The 18,853-nt window shown below is 41.5% G+C and overlaps 1 protein-coding gene across 1 annotated transcript in view; it reads right to left on the bottom strand.

Annotated features, from left to right (window-relative positions):
- Positions 1-18,646, bottom strand: part of gabrb4 (gamma-aminobutyric acid type A receptor subunit beta4) — a gene marked incomplete at both ends in the record, with an annotated part of 58,452 nt that extends 39,806 nt beyond the window's left edge. Inside the window, 2 exons of the mRNA XM_080483445.1 lie at positions 16,468-16,562; positions 18,567-18,646. Of these exons, the coding sequence (XP_080339571.1) occupies positions 16,468-16,562; positions 18,567-18,646 (175 nt within the window). The remainder of the gene's footprint in view (positions 1-16,467; positions 16,563-18,566) is intronic.
- Positions 18,647-18,853: the final 207 nt, after the last annotated feature.

Here is an 18,853-nt window from a genome sequence, read left to right as displayed (position 1 = left end):
TCTTCACGTTGATCTTTGATTGATAACTTTAAGTCAGAGTCGCAATGGTTCCACCCAACACCCCCCCCCCCCAAAAAAAGAAGAAAATCTTGAATAATGGATTGTTTTTTAAAAGCATGCACTTAAAGACAGCACCACCCAGCAGCTATCTACACACGTTTGTCACTTCTCGTGACGACTAATTTCAATATTTTGAGCTTCACGCTTGTTTTCAGTCAGCTTGCATAATCCTTACACTGCTATCACTGCAGGGCACTGAACAGGATACGGTCCATATACTGTGAGGGGAGCCATTGCTAATGCCGTGTGAATCCAACAGATCCCACGGACGATCGAGGAGACACAAATAGCACCTTAAGATAATCATTACATTCAAACCGGCCACTGAAAGTGTAGAACAGCTGCATGTTGTAATGACGCCGAGGTTATTTTCCATATCAGAACACCTGAGAGTGCATTATCACAGCCACATCATCGCCCATGCAGCATGAAGCAGAAGTACTGTTGCCATGGTGATTGTCAGATCAAGAAACATTGCGAATCCGACCGGTAGCGTTGACTTCAATCACTCCGCCGTTCATTCATTCACCACTCCCCGCGTAATGGACACCCGATAGCGAACCGCAAATTGAGATTTTGGAATCTTACCAATCATCGCAGTCATCAGCTTTTTTGTGTCATGCAACTCCACCCGTCTGAGCGTCGGTGAAATATGGCTGGGTGTGTAGAGCAGAGAAACACCGTCGCACTGCTTTTGTCTGTCCACCAGAAGAGGAATTCTCCAGGCATTAAATTGTGCATAAATCTAAACGGTCGGAACGCGTTAACTACAATAACATGTCATAAACATTATGTAAATGTATTGCATAAGGAATAATAATATTCTGCTTTGAGACACTGCCTACTACATACTACCTAACAGTTATTATATACAACATACTGTGTACAGCTATTCATTGTAATATGCTGTAAAATGGATCCAAGTCAAAGTATATCTCACACTGCCACAGCTGGAGGACAAAATCTAAGGGCCAGGTGTTTTTTTAAAAGGTTATTCTATTAAAATATTTTCAATAGTTGCTGCTTACATATAAAGCCTTAGTAGATATGTCAAATCAAAAGCATTTAACAAGCACAACTAGATTTTTCTATTGCCTTTGAATCCCAACAGACATTTAATAATCTAATAATTTGAAAGACATGAGGAAGTCTGGCATTAACTTGCAATTATCTCCCACACTTTGAAAACCTCGGATCAATCCGATCACTCGAAGAAACAGATTTAACGTCCGTTTGTTGCATTTGTTCATGTTCATGTTCGTGTCGAATACTTGCTCTAGCTTTTCAGGGAATTGAAAGCAGCTGATTGTGGTAATGCATGTTTGTTTTTTGTTTGTTTTGCCAACTGGTCATCTTACAATTGAATACATGATTGATGGTTTGATCTGTCGCCTTGTCAAAGGTGTGTGGAAGGTACAACATGTACTTTATGAATACATAGGGGTATTAGATGAATAGGTGAGGGTTGTACTTCAAAATTGAATGCTTAAATTGTAATAATAGTAACAATGATAATAATCAGAAATATTGATTACTGAAATATTAGTTTAAACCATCTACAAAAGATCAATTGTTTCACTGTAAATACAAAGTATTCAGTATCTAAACACATTTCTGGTCATTACAATCAGGGATGCACAATATATTGCAAATTTATGATCATCAAGATATCAACGTGGTCAATATTCATGTTACAAAAAAAGCCAAAGAAACAAGTAGAAATTACCAAAAACTAATTAAATCTCATAATACTTACATATAAGTAGTTATTTGTAATCCTGAAGATATGTCACCTTGATTCGCACACACTTCCACTGATCCACAGAAATAGCAAATTTTAGAAAAATATTTTGAGGGAGAAAAAAGAAAACATTCACCTATGATTTCCATTGATACATGCTGCAATTCGTATTTATTTAATCAATATATCTTTAATTTATTTGCCTCATCTTGTTACGTGGCCTTAATTATCAAATACCTATGATTATGTCACAATTCGCTTTCCATTGCAAGTTGATTTATTGCCAACATTTTCACATTAAGGGGAAAGACAACCAAAAAGATCCTTTATTACAAGCTTACTATCAAGCCTTTTAAAAGTTGGTCTCATACTATTAACTCAAACATGTAGACTCCCTTCTAGACTCCTCTCCCTGGGAGCATCATTCTCATGCTGAAACCAGCTTCATACGGCTGGCTGTTGGGATTTCAATAATGAGATGGGCTTTTAAGCGTGCTTCCTGGTAGTGAGGCTGACAAACATCTATCTCCAGATGCTGTAAATGACATCCCCCCCCCCCCCCCCCCCCCTTGTTTATCTATGTGAAACAATTGGATAGCTGCATCTTGCCCTTGGCCAGCCTATCCTGGCCTTGTCAAGGGCACATTTCCCATCAATCACCGCAGGTTCAAAAAGTGAGTCACTGGGGACCTTAACAGGAGAATCTAAAAAAAACAGAGAGGAGGGGGAAAAAAATGCACGGCATGCAGGATGCCTCACCAACGCCTGACCCAGGAATTTTTTTTTTGTTTTTTTTTTGTACTTTGCAGGCCACTGCGATACATTCTGGTGCAATTCTATCAGCATTTTTCTCCTTCATTTCAAACTTGCTGAAAACAACACTTTGAATGGGAAGATGAAGTATGTCCTTTCTCCTGCATGCTATCTCTCACCACCCTTGCCCCCCCCCCGCCTGCCTACATACACACCTCATTTAATTCAAATAGGAAATCTAAGCGGAGGGAAAAGGAAAAAGCGCCCAGCTTGAGCATTTTCCCCGTGTTTCTTCTGTAATAAATCACTGGGCATTCTCTCTTCATCAGGATAGATATCACTTGTACATGCCCCAGCATCCATCCTGGGGATCTGACAACACACTCCTGTTTTGCGCTGAATAAGCATTACTTTGAGACTGAATTACGATGGCCTCTGCTATCAGCCTGTATGCAAAGCAGCCTGCCGTTTGACACGTGGCAGCACACAGACTAAGAGATTGTTCTCAGTATTGCAAAAGTGTCCGCTGGCCTTGATAGAACTGCTGCCATATATCATTTAATGGCTGCAGCTGCCAAGGTGCAGGTTGCTGGTGATGTCCTGCGCACATCAATCAGCGGTCATGTTCACAGAGGGTGAAATAATGGCGTGGGAAGCGATTTCTGTAAATGGCGCACATATGTGAACAGCGTTTAGTCTCTTATCTCATAGGACACAAAGGATAGCCTCAGATCAATTACACCCACATGATTGTATAGTGCATTACAAACTGAATATAAAGTGCGGCAGCTCCTGCCGTTACTCACATGTCCTGGCATTCCCTTTCACATTCGGTCGATTAAGTGTCTACCCTGCTCACCGGTGTCGCTGCAACTGATCTGCCGTTTCATGACTGCATTTACGGCTTTTTCCATCGCAAACAAGATCAAGCTGCAGCTGGGGCTCATTTGGGTCAATGGGATCTGTAGAAGCCTGGGTGCATATGGCAGACAGGGACAGGTGAGTATACTTTGATGACATGGCCACAGGCAGAACTGGCACAGGGCTGCATTAGAGAGGTTAGATGAACACCGCCTATAGCCAGAGATCAGGTGCTCACAGTTATGGCCGCAAGCTGCCGCAGAGAGAGTCTGGTTCTCACTTCCCCACGTTCCTGGCACCTATTGGTGCTTCCTAATGGTTCGGATTGTTAAACTCTGAAATGTAAGCGAATCATAAAGACCCAACCTAATACTTCTTGAGCTTTTCAAGCTTCTTTTCCTGTCTATAACATATTCACATGTCAGATTGTGAGAGCAGGATGGGCGTATAAACATTCCTCCATTCATCTAGGTAATATGAGAGGTCTTTGTTGGTCCAACGTGTTGAAGTGGAGCAATGCTGCTCATGCAGTATGAGAGGTCGGGGAAGCCTCATGGTTTGTGAGTCCCTGCATTAGAAACCAGTAAAGAATGCTTGAAACCTGAGTATCTACAGATACTGTTCGAACTCTAAGACAGTCTCAGGTCTGAGGAAGCAAATACAGAACATGCAAACTCTCTTTGGGACGTCTTCGCCTACATGTAAGCACGAGATCGCAAGGTGGCTCCGAGGCTTTGGTGTTGTTCGAAATTAGATTTGCACACGTCAAAGATCACCAGAATACGACACTTTGTAGAATCGAGAGCAGGTGGAGAGAGTGAGTGTGTCCACCGCTGCTTGTCTTCACTGCAATATTTTGAAAATGAGAGCTCAGTGAGAGGATCCACAGCTTTTTTGAAAGGTAATCTGATTGGGGGCTCCAGGGAGAACACTTTGGGAACTATTGCGTTAGCGTTAGCGTAGCATAAGTAATAGTGTTATACCAAAAAGCTGATGTAAGGTCCTGTGAGCTCAGCAAAAGCAAAAACACAGTAACCAGAAAAAAGTTTGAAGGACACAATAATCAATCTAAAGAAGTTATCCAGGAATGAACTTATGCTGACGTTTGATGTTTTTATCTACAATAAAGTGACATTAAACCAACAATGCATAGGACTTGGTGGGGGAGAGTTTCTATGAGGTTTCTCAACCAAAGTAATTTCATTTCATGGTGCTGATAACCACTGTGAAACAGAAAATGCTCCCCGACCCAGAGAGCCCCCGGGGGACTCTCCCAGTCACCTCTTTAATGCTTTTTTCAGTTTTATTCTCGGTGGAGCTTAATGTTACTGTGACACTACAGTCCTCGGACAGAACGTGTCCTTTTCTGTCCTCTCCTCCCAAAAGGTGCACGAGTGAGCTTTCATTAACAGAAAAACATTTTCCACTTGAGGTCTATTTGGAGCTCCCCTGAAAATGTTCAACAATGCAACTTTCATCAGTCATGTGGCTTTCTAAAATCTGCAGGGGGTCATCTACAGCAACGGACAGCCCTCCATAAATTACCTCCAGCACTGCGCCTTCTCTTAGACATTTACAGGCTCTCTACTTTCTTTGTCACCATGTTTATGCACATCTACAGTATGCTCGTTAATATCCATTTTCTCTCTGCTGCACAAAAAGACAAAATGCCCTTTTTAAAAAAAAAACAACACACACACACACACACACCAAGTCGGCGCCGGTGTTTATTACAGCAGACGAGGACAAAATAAGAAAGGACAGTGTAGTTTAAGAAAGCATCACAGGGCTGTGTTTGTGCTGATAATCTAAATGATTTTCCATGTTCAGTATAAGGAAGGACAATGTAAGTGCAGACATAATCAACAACCAGCAGAAAGAAGCTGAATAGTATGAAACAGTCTCATAAACTACGGCAAGACGTGAACAGCACATACAAGACAAATAGAGCAGGGTAAACACTGCAATGCACACGAGCACCCTCCTGTTTATAAGTGCTGGACAGCTTACTTATAAAGATTTCTAATGATTGTGAAGTTTCCTGTTTGTGATCCCTCTAAAGATATCTGCCAGCTTTTGTCTCCCATACTAATTTGTCCAGCTTTCAATAAACATACTTTCTACACATCGTCTGTTATGTCTAGCATCCGACAAAGTAAATTACCATGAAAATAATGTGAAAAATGTTTCATACAACTCATTAAATAACAGTCACAGGAAACAGATGCATCTAGTTAAGTGTTTTTTGTTTTCTTTTTAATATGTTGTCTTTGGCTTTCTTCAGGATAAAAAGTAGAAGATAAATGTTGCTTTAATCAGTGAAAGAGGATCAAACCGTCTCTTAAGAGATTTCCCATTTATGCTTTCATGTAATCACATTAAACATAGTAGTATGTACTTTACAGAGCCCTTCCTATTTAACATAATGACATACTCGGTTGGGCTTCAATTTATATCATATCATATCATATCATATCATATCATATCATATTATATTATATTATATTATATACCTTTGAGTGGCGACCCCCAGTGTGGGGGTCTGGGGATACTGTCACGATGTGATTTGTCATTATGAAAATAAATAAGTGGAGAGCAACTCTATTAACTTTAAAAATACACATAAATTTCATGACTCAAATAATTCGAAACTTCAAATAAGTCGAAATAAATACAGATGAAACTATCATTGCAAAACTAGTTGGTATAACAGTGGCCATGCCACTGTCTGCATAAGGCCAGTGATTAAAAAAAAAACACACCCTCTCTCTGTGTGATTACAAGCTCATACCAAAGTCACCATTTCAAAAATGCTTGCCTCAGATTACCCCCTGGTATTTTGTCAACTATATTTAGTGGGAGGGTTTTCAGCTTCACTCAGTCCTCTTTGTGATCAGCGCTCGTATGCAAACACACGCTCTGCAATGCCTCGCACCAAGCGTACAATCCACAATGAATGAAACCCTCGTGAATCAAGCTACATGTTTATCTATGGAATCTGCAGTTTCAACTCATTCGGTTTTATTTTCCTTAATCCAGAAATGGCTCAGCCGGAGAAATGGCATGTTCATGGCATTTGTGATATGTCACCCTTCATGCTTTGTTAATTGTGGCAGCCGAGACGGTAAAAACCCGTTCCCGTGATGATGACAGCTTGATCTGAAATATGTCCGCCAGAAGGGCAAATACGTGAAGAGGTGAGAGCCGAGCTGGTTCGTCTCGTCTCTCCCAACTGACTGGATGCTCCTTTGATTTTGATGGTCTTTTTCCATTCTGAAACTGAGACAGTGAATTCCTTTCACAAGAGTTTTGAGCCAGTCTGCATGTGGATGGCCTTCAATTCAACATGACTCCCACAAACAAATCAATAATGGCTGCGGGCGCACCATCAGATCAGCTCCTTCTCTTAACCGAGGGGACAAACTGTACTTGTAGCACAGTTCATGATACTCGCTACCAGATGTATTTAAGCAACCGCCCTGGCAAATGAATGATTGGTATCCACTTTGTGAAAGTGTTTTTGATTCAGCAGCGTGGATGAGTTGAACCAAAAGCTATCCAAGTGATTCCTTTAATGCAAATTGTGTATCGGTACATAAATGCACAAATTCTAGTTAGCACTTCAGTTACTTGGTTTGCTGCCGTTAACTCCTTATTAGTGCAGAAACATCAGAGGTGTCAGGCTGAGTTCAGTTCAAGAGCCACGTACAGCCCCGTTTCATAGATAGATTGACTGACATTTTGGATAAAGCCTGCTGAAATATACGCTCGCACAATAGAGTGAGCCTGCGGTCTGTGTGCTCTTTGTGGGTGATCAAATTGAAACCTATCAGCAAAAGCAAAAACAATAAGCTGATTTTGAAAGAAAACAAAAAAACTAACACTATCTAGGAGACGATTAATCAGGAACTGAAAGTCAAAAAAGATAAAGTTTGCAAACAAAAGTCGTGGCATGCCAGAGAAGGAAATTACTATTTGCTATTAGCGCACGCTGCTCTAATAGCTAATAGTTATCCCAGTATTTTGTGTGGTCATTGAAACGTGCCCCATATTCTGTATTTATGAAGGAAAACTAAATGGACAGTGTCTGTTGTTTTGCTTGTCCCATTTATAGATCACCCTCCACAGTGTCTGCACAATATCATATCTGCAGAAATATTTAGTAGATCAGGCCCTCTTCTAATATTGACAAAAGCTTCCCAGAATATAGATATCTTTGGCCTATGGCTTGTGTGTTTTCACAAATTAACAATCACGGTAAAGCATGCTAATCGCTCAACCAGAGCATTGTTCTCATTTCACTTCCAGTTCTTGGTGTCAGTGTTACGTTATGTCCTCTACTCTGACTGAAAATCATAACTGTGATTCCTACTGGACACATTGGAAACAGAAGCTAGTCTTATTGTAAATTAGGAGTGAGCGTCGTCATCCAGCAGTTCGCAAGGAGGGATGCCCTAAAAGCTGCATGTTCATCCAGCCATGCTGTCTATTATGATGCTTGTGTTCATTCCAATCTAATTTATGGAGCAATAAATAATATTTTCCCCCATTTTGTTACTTTTAAAGTATTCAAATGTTGTGGTAACCGTAAGCTATCAAGATATTTGTAAATGTATGGAGTGCGTGGTTAATAATTGAACAGGCTTCTTATAGAACTGATTTAGCTAGGTTGTGAATTTCATTACTGTACTTTAATAAATGTATTCACATACATTTTATGGGTCATCACTTTCATGAAAACCACTTCATCATACAGAATGCCGAGGCCATGTGTCAGAGCATCCCCACCAAAGGTTTGCAGATATCAAGGTGGCCTTCGTCATCCAGGACGGGCCACGCCTGTGTTCCAGATTCAATCCAAGTGGCAGACAACTCGACGGAGAAATAAGCTTTTCATGCAGACACAGGCAAGGTTTGCAACACTCTTGAATGCCTTGATGTGTGAGCAGGCAAGCAAGGCTGCATGAACGAGAAAGCCATGCGATAAATGGAAATGCAACAGGGAGGAGGCTCAACAAACAGGATTTACAAGAGTAACTGATAATAAGCTTTTGGTTAAATACGTTCTTACATCATGAGTACATATTACCAAAATTTGTTTAAAAAAAAAAAAGAGTTGTGTTTGTGACGATGGTCTCCTTTTTTTTTCTCCCAAAACTGGGACAAAATGTTCATTCAGGTACATTAAAAATATTAGTGAGTAAACAAGCCATTGACAGGCATTTAAAGCGACATCATCACAGACACTATCCCAAACGTATAAAACTTTCTGCTTTTCTGGGTGTTTTCTACCTTTTGAACAGCCTTTAGTCCCACTGTACTTACTCTGATGATGTGTTTATATCACTAGTGGTGTCACTCGATGCTCTGGACAAATGTCAACCTATGTTTCTTCTTCCTTCAAACAAAGTGAACGTTACTGAATTTATATTAGCTCTTGTTCACGGTCATAACTGTGCTTGCATCAATATCTGTGGCAATTATCTGTCGTATGACGTACGAAAACGTGAGACTCTCAATCATCGTTGGGAGCAACATCCCCCTCCCATCACTGCCTGAACTGCTTATTCTTCTAAACCATTAAGAGCAAGGTGAATTGGAGCAGTGCCCACATGACATATTGCCATCCTGTTCTTATTATAAAGGTCACAGTTGAATGTTATCCCATTGTCTGTCACCACAGTGTCATGCAGGCTATGGACTATGAAACTTGCTGTGATGGGGCCTTCAATTCACTTTGAGCAATCACCCACAATTCCAGGTACAGATAAGGAACATTTGCCTAATGAATGGACACTTGGGGCCCTCCCGGGCATGTAAGGCAATGAAGCCACTCTTTGATTTGCTGAACACTGCGGACAGGATATCACTTTGTTCTCCTGTCCCTTTTATTCGTGCCGGGCCCACCAGCCATGTGCCATCTGACCGGTAAATGATTTTCAGATAAAGAAGCGTTCGGATGATTCTTCTGTATTTCCCTCACAATCTGTGATCACTCACACGTGAGGTAGAAGTATTCTTGTTCACCAGCTTTCTGATGATGTTTGTGTCAACATTAAGCGTTCAAGTATAGAGAAAAGTCCTCCTCTACGCAGTTTCTAACCTGCTGTGCAAGCTCACATACAACTTTTCAAAAACACCGGCCGAGGGGCACAAACACCGAGTCTACAGCAGCTTACTGCATTTCCAATGCTTTTACTAACGCTGTAAATAATGTACTGATGCATCTGTGCTCTGTGAGCCTGTCCGGATAAATTGTTATGATTGTCAAACTCATGAAGCATTTTACAGTAGATATTTATAAAGGTGGGTCCAAAGAGACTATGACCAGTGGATTTTTCTGTACCATTAAAGTGCTGCATCAATGCCACAGGCAGAGGCATCGCTCTATTATCATGATGTCTTTGTACAGTTACAGTATAATCAAATGTTGGATCTGAATGCACAGCTATTAGTTCTTCGAAAGTATATGGAACAGGACCCGGTTTCTACTTCACATTTTCGAAGAGGTGATAGTTCATCTGGGTAGACTATCACCTGCACAAACACGGACACATTCTACAATCTTGGAACCAGAGCTTCCTTTGATGACTTCCTTTTGGTTGTTTTGCAAGAGTGATATTCCAGTGTGTCCAAGCCCATTGCAATGATTGTGTTTTCCCCCCAGTCACACTAAGATTTCTCGTTTCTCAGGCGTTGCCCTTTATCCTGAAAGGCTCTCCAACACCTGATCCATGTTGACTCTGCTATTGTACCCCTCACAATCAAGCTGTTGTAAAAGTGCATCGGCTCTCGAGAAATGCCTTTCGGCAGAGTGTCTATTGTTCATCGGGAAATGGGTCCGACTGCCACAAGCGCGACACCGAGGGTGGCCGATCGTGTGTCGGAGAGAGCCAACAGTCTGTTTCCCTCAGCAGGTGATTTCACCTGTGTGTGCAAATCAGTGGGAAGATTTCTTTGATACGACAGATTGTTGGCTAAGCAGCCTTTAATGCTTTGCTAACTGATCATTGATACTGCAGGATGGTTGCTTTAACCCAATTAATATGCACAAATAATCCATCTTTTTCCATGTGTGCTGTTGCCGATTGTGGAAGCATGAGGTGTCCAGAACCAAAGAACCATCCTCCAATGTATCCTGACTTGCTTCATCCAGTGTAAGGTACGAGAGGGGCTGGAGCAGGATGTGCCCTGGACATATTAAAAGTCCATCACAACCACCGACACCGATGGTCAATTTGAGGATGATAATCCATCTGATTGGCTTGTCTTTGGTCTGGGAAGGAAACCAGAGTACCTGGAGAAAATCGTAACCACTACAACACAGTTTGACTTGTGCTCAGAACCTACATTAGTGTTTGTTATTGTTATTTATAGTTTATCAAACTTCCTTTGAGTATTTGTATTTCTGCACGATTTGCAGTCCTCGCACAGTCCCTTGGAAATCTGGAGCACTTCTCTGAAGGTCAGAGTGGGGACTTCCCAACAGAAGGCACAGCATTGTCATTAAACCTTCATGCCAGCCTGTCTCAAAGCATGCCATCAAACACAACACTAAAGTCACAGCACTCCACATTATAGCCTTCCTTACTTGAAACAACAGCGGCAACCTTTATAAGTACCCGAGGGACTCCAAACCTGGACTGTTGTACCCTGGTAGAAAGAATACCAAGTTCTGTTTTCTGCTTATTGCCTTTTCTATTTGCTTTTTCCACAGATTTCTTTGACACTCTCTCACTGGGCCATATTGCAATGACTTCCAGCTTCCCGTTCATCCAAAGACAATCCTCGCACATTCACTTGGATCATCTGCCGGACCAGATGACGCAGCCAACACAACCAAGAGCCTGATGAAGCTACTGAAAACAATACATTTCAGGATCCTGTAAAGGTATCTAATAAACTTGGTACATAGTCACAGCAAAAATAATAGACCAAACAAGATTAAAAAAAAAAAAAAAGAAAAAAAAAAGATAATCAATTGTCCCTGTTATCCCGGTGCATGTGTGGGTGTGCTCAAGGTCCCTTTAACTATCCAGTGGAAATGATAGGGGGCACTGGTGTTTCTAAAGAGTGAAAGTGTACATGCAAACAGTGCTAAGCTGGCATAAAAGATGCACTGTAAGCAAGAGTTTGACTGTGAGAGAGAAACAAAACGAGTTTCATCCTTATTTCATTATGGTGCAGTATTACAAAGAAGATAAAACCTCGTCAACACTGTAGTGATAAGGAAGCCGGTACCGGCGACAAGACACTACGCAGTGGACGAATGGCACAATCAGGAATGCACTTTTGATGTTTCCTCGAGTCTGTAAATGCCCTGCATGCAATATTTAACATCCAACTCAACAAAACCTGAAAACAGAAACCTAACTGACAAAAAAAAAAAAAAAAAAGTGGAGTGAATTGCAAACAAGCACATCCTTTGTCCTCTTGAAGTCTGGCTTTCATTTCAGGTATTGGATTAAACGGTAGTAATTTTAGTAGTGTGACGCATCAGTTTTAATTTTACACTCTCATATCTCATTATTCCTTAACAATATGCAGCCTAATGTCATATAGAACTTGAATGATGACGTCTGTGAATGTGATTAAAAGATGAAGAAAAAAAAATGGTGCTATCGTGGGAGAAGACAATTTCCTTTTTACCAAGCCTGCAATATTCTGCTTTACTTTGTTGAGCTGAAATCTACGTAATACATCATTGAGATGATGTGAAAGTCTATGATTCAGCTCTCATAACCATGGGCATGTTTTATTTTTTTTTGATGGTACAAGCAAAGGCCATTTTTCAAAGAGACGATATGCATACATCGTCAACAATCGGTGCTTGAGTTAAGAAAGAAACGTTTTTTGATAAATCATGCAAATTACTCCGGAGTTCCTCTTTAAAATTCTCACTGATGGTGAGGCTGCTATTTGAGTCTGTTGACCATTTCAGAAGACGTCCAATGAAAACCCGCTTGGCTCAAAGATCAGTGAGGAAAAGAGTTGAGTGTCTGACTGGGGTGACTGCAGAGAGAGGCTTCTCATCTGGAAACACAAGCCACCACACATCAGTGAAACCGTCCAGCTTCACTCTTGGCAACCTCTTTCTGGCCACTTAGACCACAAGCTTTTTCCATCAGCATGCACCTTTGGGCTACTTTCTTTTTCCTTTTTTTTTTTAAATATGGGTGTTGGCCAGGCTGTGAGGAGCCACATTCAGTGTCCAGCATTGTGCCAAATTAAAACTCTCTTTGTTGAATCTCGCAGCGCTGAAGGTCGTCAGCAGTTGTGTCACGGCAGAAGTAGCTGACTGATGTTGGAAATATCAAGACGTGATGGACTACAGCTCCCCGGCCGGAGGGCAAAGCACAGCGACTCTGTGCCTGCCCGGGATACTCACTCTGTAAAACTTGCTCTATCCAGTCAAGCACATTCACAGGCTGCTGGATAACAACTGCCTCTGACCAACACATATTCAAACAGCCAATATCAACATAAACTCGAGCATTGCTCTCATGTAAAAACAAGGAAAATCTTTTATTTCCTCTTTTTTTTTTTAAATGATTGCAATTCTATGAATATTTTCCATGACATACTATAGGCTACTGTTTCTTACTATACAACATTTATGCACCATATATACATTACCTACATTACAGTACCTATTACCTCATATTTCTATTAATCTGTAGTCTTACAAAACTATGAAATATATGTTGGATCCGACAGTGGCTCATAGTCAAGAAATTGGGGGTTTAAAATCCTCGCCTTTCTGTGTTGAGTTTGCACGTTCGCCCCGTCAAGACTTTTTTTTCATTTAATAGAAATATTGAGGAAACAGAACTGTGGTGTGGCAGTTATCACTACCACTTTACTTTGAGAATACTTCTGGTGCGATTCCAAGCATGAGGCTAATTTGTGTTGGCATGTTTTCTCAGATCACTCCAACTTTGTCCCTCAATCTCAAGAAATATAACTTCATTGACTGCCCGTTTGTGTGAATGTGCTGCCTTGAATGACCCTAAATTGGATGAGGTGGTTTTAGAAAAGGAATTGATGAATTTAATTGTAGCAAAAGCCAGCCTTTGCAGAACCGATGAGCTAGTAGACTGCTGCAGGTGAAGAGGAAAAAAAAGATATGTGTTGAATAAAAAAAAAAAAAAAAAGAAGACATTTCAAACCATTTCAGATCAGTTGAAATTTCTGCCAACAGTTACAAAACCACTAATTGAAACACCAGAGAGGAAACACAATGACTTGGCATGTGCAGACACCAACTACAGAGCGATGGAGCCACACAAATGGGGCCGAGGAATGTGTGAATATGTAAGAGAGACGTTTCAGTGATATTCAATATTTTTTAAAAGGGGCCGTTCTTGGCTGGCCGATGATTTTCCCCGACTGGAATTGGCTGCAAAAACAGCGAATTCACCCGAGAATATCCAAAACTACTGTTACTGCTGAACATTACATCCGTGTTCCAACAGTCAGAGACGGAGTGAAAATGGCACTTCCTTGCTGCTTGCTGTCATTTCCTTTTCACCGAGTCTACGAAGCCACTCTGGAATGGCAGCGCTCCAAAACGCCGAACGGAGATTTAACCTCAACTATAACATATTTTTACAATGGCTCACATCAGGCTAACGTATCTTGGCACATAAACCTTCATCAGAGCATCTGCTTTTGGCAGAGCACCCCAACCAGTGGAAGGTTGAGTGAGGAGGTGCACTTGCTATATGTTTCTCACTGCTTGCTCTCCTTCCCGTCAAGCGTGGTGTAGTTGCAGGACCGACATGCTGCAGCCTGCAGCGTCTTGAGAAAAGATAGTGGCAAACAATATACTGTAATCTTAATAAGCACAATTTAGATAGCATGTGTTAGAAAGGAGGCAAGTCAGCCAAATAAAGCCTCCTAAAAAAAAATGTAAATGTCTGTGCTTTTGAAGATTCAGCAGACACGTACACTGTGTCTGGACGTATTTCAGCATTACAGACAAAATAAAATAAGCTGCTACAGCAATTCGGGGTGTGTGCAGTTCACACATTAGCCAATCAATATAGGTCCGGCTGTCGTAAACGTAACCCAGTTATACAGCGTATTTGCATATTTTGTAGTGGAGATACATTGTCTCTGCCTATAAATCGTTAAAGTTTATCATTTTCATGAGCTGAGGTTGTGCCTGCCATTGCTGACTTTGCTAAACTGCACATATAATCTTGTGTTTTCGTTGTTAATTTACTTAAAAATAAAGAGAATTTGGTACCACTGCAAATCACTTGACCTATCTGACCGGCATTTTCTGGAGGAATGGGTCCACATATCCCCTATTCTGCTAAATTATCTTTCGCACATGCCTTCATAGTGATCGTTTCCTCCATTGACTCCAAACGATTTTTATTTGTGGACTTTAACAGGAAATATTTCCTGTGTTGCACCTCAAGCCGACCTTGTGACCAAACGTCTTCTATATTGTATTTTTCTTTGGGCCAACTTCCGATTTATCTGCAGTAACATGCCAATATGTTGGACAACTTCCTCGAACAACACATTCAACTACATTGCATCACATTTGAATCAGCGCTCGTGGAGTCTCAGTATTCCATTCAATTACTAAACGTCGAAAGCAAATGAAGACAGAAACAAAACCTTTTTCGGGGGGGTTCATGTGAACGGGGCCTAACGCATGCAAAACCCTCGTTAGAACACCTCTGTTTCTGCATGATTTCACTGAGGATGAGTTCATGGCCCCTAAAATGTGAAATGTGATAAACTGTGATTTTAAAATGAAGTATGTTGTGGTCGCCTGATAGTCAGGTCTTTACATAAAGCTGTTGAACTTGACGTTTTTACTGAAGATTCTTTTAAAATTTCAATTTATCTCTATTACATTTACACTAATTAAATTTGTCCTGATCGCTTCTCAAAAATTACAAAGATGTTGGGAAAACCCCTAAACTTCCTCCGTGGTCATTAATTCCCACCCCTCTGGTTTTGACAGATCGCACTGCTGATGCAAGACTTGAAGCAACTGCATACGGGCGACCATCCTTTTTGTTTTGTTTTTTGTTTTTTGAACCATGCAACACTCTCAGAACTAATTGATGACAGGCGTTCTGCTGTGTCATTTGCTCTTGTTATATTAATGTGACACCCCGTTAAAACACCCCGAGTGCCGTCTTTGGCCTTTGTTTTCCAGACAGTAACAAGTAGCTGCGGAAGCCTTCAGCTCGGAAACAATAAATCTGGTGCTGAAGTGAATAGGTGTACAATCCCGGCTACTGTACTGAATTAGAGCCTTCAACCTGGCTGTCAGTCAGCTTTGAGTTATGACGTCATTAGTTACAGGCCTTGTGTGTAAACCAGACCTGATGTTTTAATGTCAAAGCAATCAAACAGCAGCCTTGTTTTTTTGTTGTTGTTGTCTTTTCCCGATCCGTCTTTGTGTTGCATCTACAGACTTCCTGGTTTTCTATCGAGAGTGGATAGTTAAATCATTGGGAACAAAGCAGTTAAATCCAAGCAAATTACTATTTTTACACTTCTTACGTCTGTTGTGGTTAAATGGCTTCCGTAAAACAATCAACCCAAATGGCATACACAAATGACTTGTTCCCTAATTATCAAAATACACATTGTTCTAATGAGCAGGTGTACAATTTCCAATAAAAGTTAATGGGGCAAATGTATGAGGCAATGTAATACAAAGAGGCCATAAACCATCCAAAATCAGAAAAGTATGAAAAAAGAGTTCATTGTTTTTACTCCGTTTCAAAAACAGACTGTTTGAATGCTTTTTGCCATGTGTGCCCTACTTATAGAGTAGCAGCCATCTTCGATATGTGAACAGATGCATAGTAATGACATGGGAGCAGTCACTTCAAAGCTCTCTCCTATATTTTGCCACAGGTCAACTCTTTGACAGACTTCAGAGGGGGTGACTCGAAAATAAACGTATAATAGCGTCCAAAAACCTTGACTGGTAAATGTCCTCGATGGCAGTGCCTTCAAACAAACAAACAAAAGGGACAAAAAACAACAACAACAGGAGGCTCTACGGCACGTACCTCCAAAATCAGGCCTTAAACGGATGTCATATCCCTTCAGCAACTTGTCCACAGTGGTCTTGGCCACAGACATTCCGGTGCTTCCAGTGGTGGAGCTGAGGGCAGAAACCACAAAGCGTGAGAGCCATTTTTAAACCACACACACACACACACACACACACACACACACACACACACACACACACACACACACACACACACACACACACACACACACACACACACACACACACACACACACACACACACGAAAAACTGCACTGTCTGATACATTTGTCACAGACATTTTGTGTCCCCACAGCACACCTACTGTACAAGCAAGTCTGAAAGTCGTTATTGCACCTACTCCACATTCTCAGCATTAACGGCCCGAGTCCCACCTTTGAATGGGGGGGGACTTGAGGGGGTGGGGGGGCTTTAGAAGCATAAATGCATAAATACCTAACAAATTAATCCAATCATGCATGCATCCTACTTTCTCCAAAGTAAACATCAATTATTCATAGCTTGAGCATTTTTATTCGTACATTCTTGACAACAATAAGAATATAATCTTAACTAAAACTTAATGATCACGTTGTGAGTTTGCATTCAGATGCATCTGCAATGATGTTCTCAGGGGGAAGGTTTTGAGATGAGCTACGTGGACTACGTTGCCTCACCTACAGCATCTTCATCTAATCAGTGAGGAAGCTGTGCTGATGAGACACCTGTCAAGTTTCTTTTCATCGATAGCAGTCCTTTGAATCAATGCCATTAAAAGTAGCCAAGTCTGGGTTTCTTTGGTTTGCCGAGAAGCTCCACTCTTCTTTTTTTTAACCCCCATTATATTTAAATAAGAGCAGGGTTATAACACAGCCTGTCATCGTCGGAGCCTTGGGCCTGGTCGGCGTTAGCCTGGAGACAGACGGTCCCCAGGAGGAACGTAGAGTCTGCTCCACTTTTGACTGACACCTATAACGTTGTTGCCATGACCTGCATCACCTGCCCACCAGCTGAGGTTCCTCGTTACGGTGGAGGGTGCGGGAATGAGGGTAGAGGGGAAAGAAGAGGCGGAGGAGGAGGGGTGGGGGGAGATGGGGGGGGGGGTGGAGAAGTGGGTTAAAATTGCTCCCTTGGTAGGAGTACTCGCCCTGGGCTCAGTCGGGGAAGCACTGTTCAATTGGCTCATAGGTAGTGCAGCTGTTCATCAAACTGGCCAGTCACAGGACTTGTGGGTCTGACACCTGAGAGCATCGTTACCAGGCGATCTGAATAACGCCTAGAGATTAAAGTCCACCTTTTTGGGAACAACATCAAAAGTGCCACGGTTCTCTGCAAGCCCTAAAAATGAAGCTGTAGGCTTCTGCTGCAGAGAAGGAAACAAGAGGAGGCCACAGGGGATTATATCAGTGCCTTTAACGTTAAAACAATGGAGGAAGTGATCAGGATGTTCAGCCTGTGCAGTAATGTCTGCTGTAGAAATTAAAAGGGCTTGACAGGAGTTTATTTATTAACACTTAAACCCTGCCTCCTGTCTGGAGAGCTCCAGAAAAAAAACAACCTGCTGGGCTTGGTTGAATATTTTTGATTGAACAAAGAAAATATGCAATTAGGAATTGTTACATGAACGAGAGCTTCACTTGGAAAAATAAGTAGGTTTTCTGGCAACAGCTGGGATCAATGTATGAAGGGCTGATTGATCGTCTGATCATGGCTGGAGCCAACTGTAGCCGGCTGAAGGCAACAAGAGGCTCCCCAATCCACCACACACACACACACACACACACACACACACACACACACACACACACACACACACACACACACACACACACACACACACACACACACGTTTCCCCATTTTCTGATGTAGGGAGTAGGTTACGTTTCACAATGGGCTTGATGGCGCGCACGCGCATGTTTCTACGCTCGCGCGCGCCACAGCGCCGTCTAATAGAACACACATCGCCAGCAATGCCCCCTAATAAGCAGGCCTGGGTACCCCGGTAATGCGATTTGCCACATCCCAGGTTCTATTGAGCTGCGATCACGTCTGTTGCAGTGGGTGTTATTTATTTATTAATTTGATTTATTACTCAACGCGACGTGTTTCTTACCTTTGAATAAAGCAAACGAAGGACAAAGCCGCCAGAGCAGAGAAAATTCCACATAATTTATCTTCTTGACGACCCAACATCTCCACAAATCCTTATTTAAAGTATCTATAATCCAACCAGTCCAGTGGTCCTCCAGAAAAAAACCGCACAAAGTAAAAACTGGGCAATCAAAAGAAAAATAATTGCCTCGTTTAAAAAAAAAATCGAATTAACTAGACTACATCTACGCATAGGATGTCTTCGTTAATAAAAGCTTCTGGATTTTCTTTCCTATTTAAAAAATAAAT

Source organism: Lipophrys pholis (assembly GCF_963383615.2).
Source record: "Lipophrys pholis genome assembly, chromosome: 16".
Taxonomy (NCBI): domain Eukaryota; kingdom Metazoa; phylum Chordata; class Actinopteri; order Blenniiformes; family Blenniidae; genus Lipophrys; species Lipophrys pholis.
Note: the sequence above shows the minus strand (reverse complement) of the source record. Positions and strands in the feature narration are given on the sequence as shown.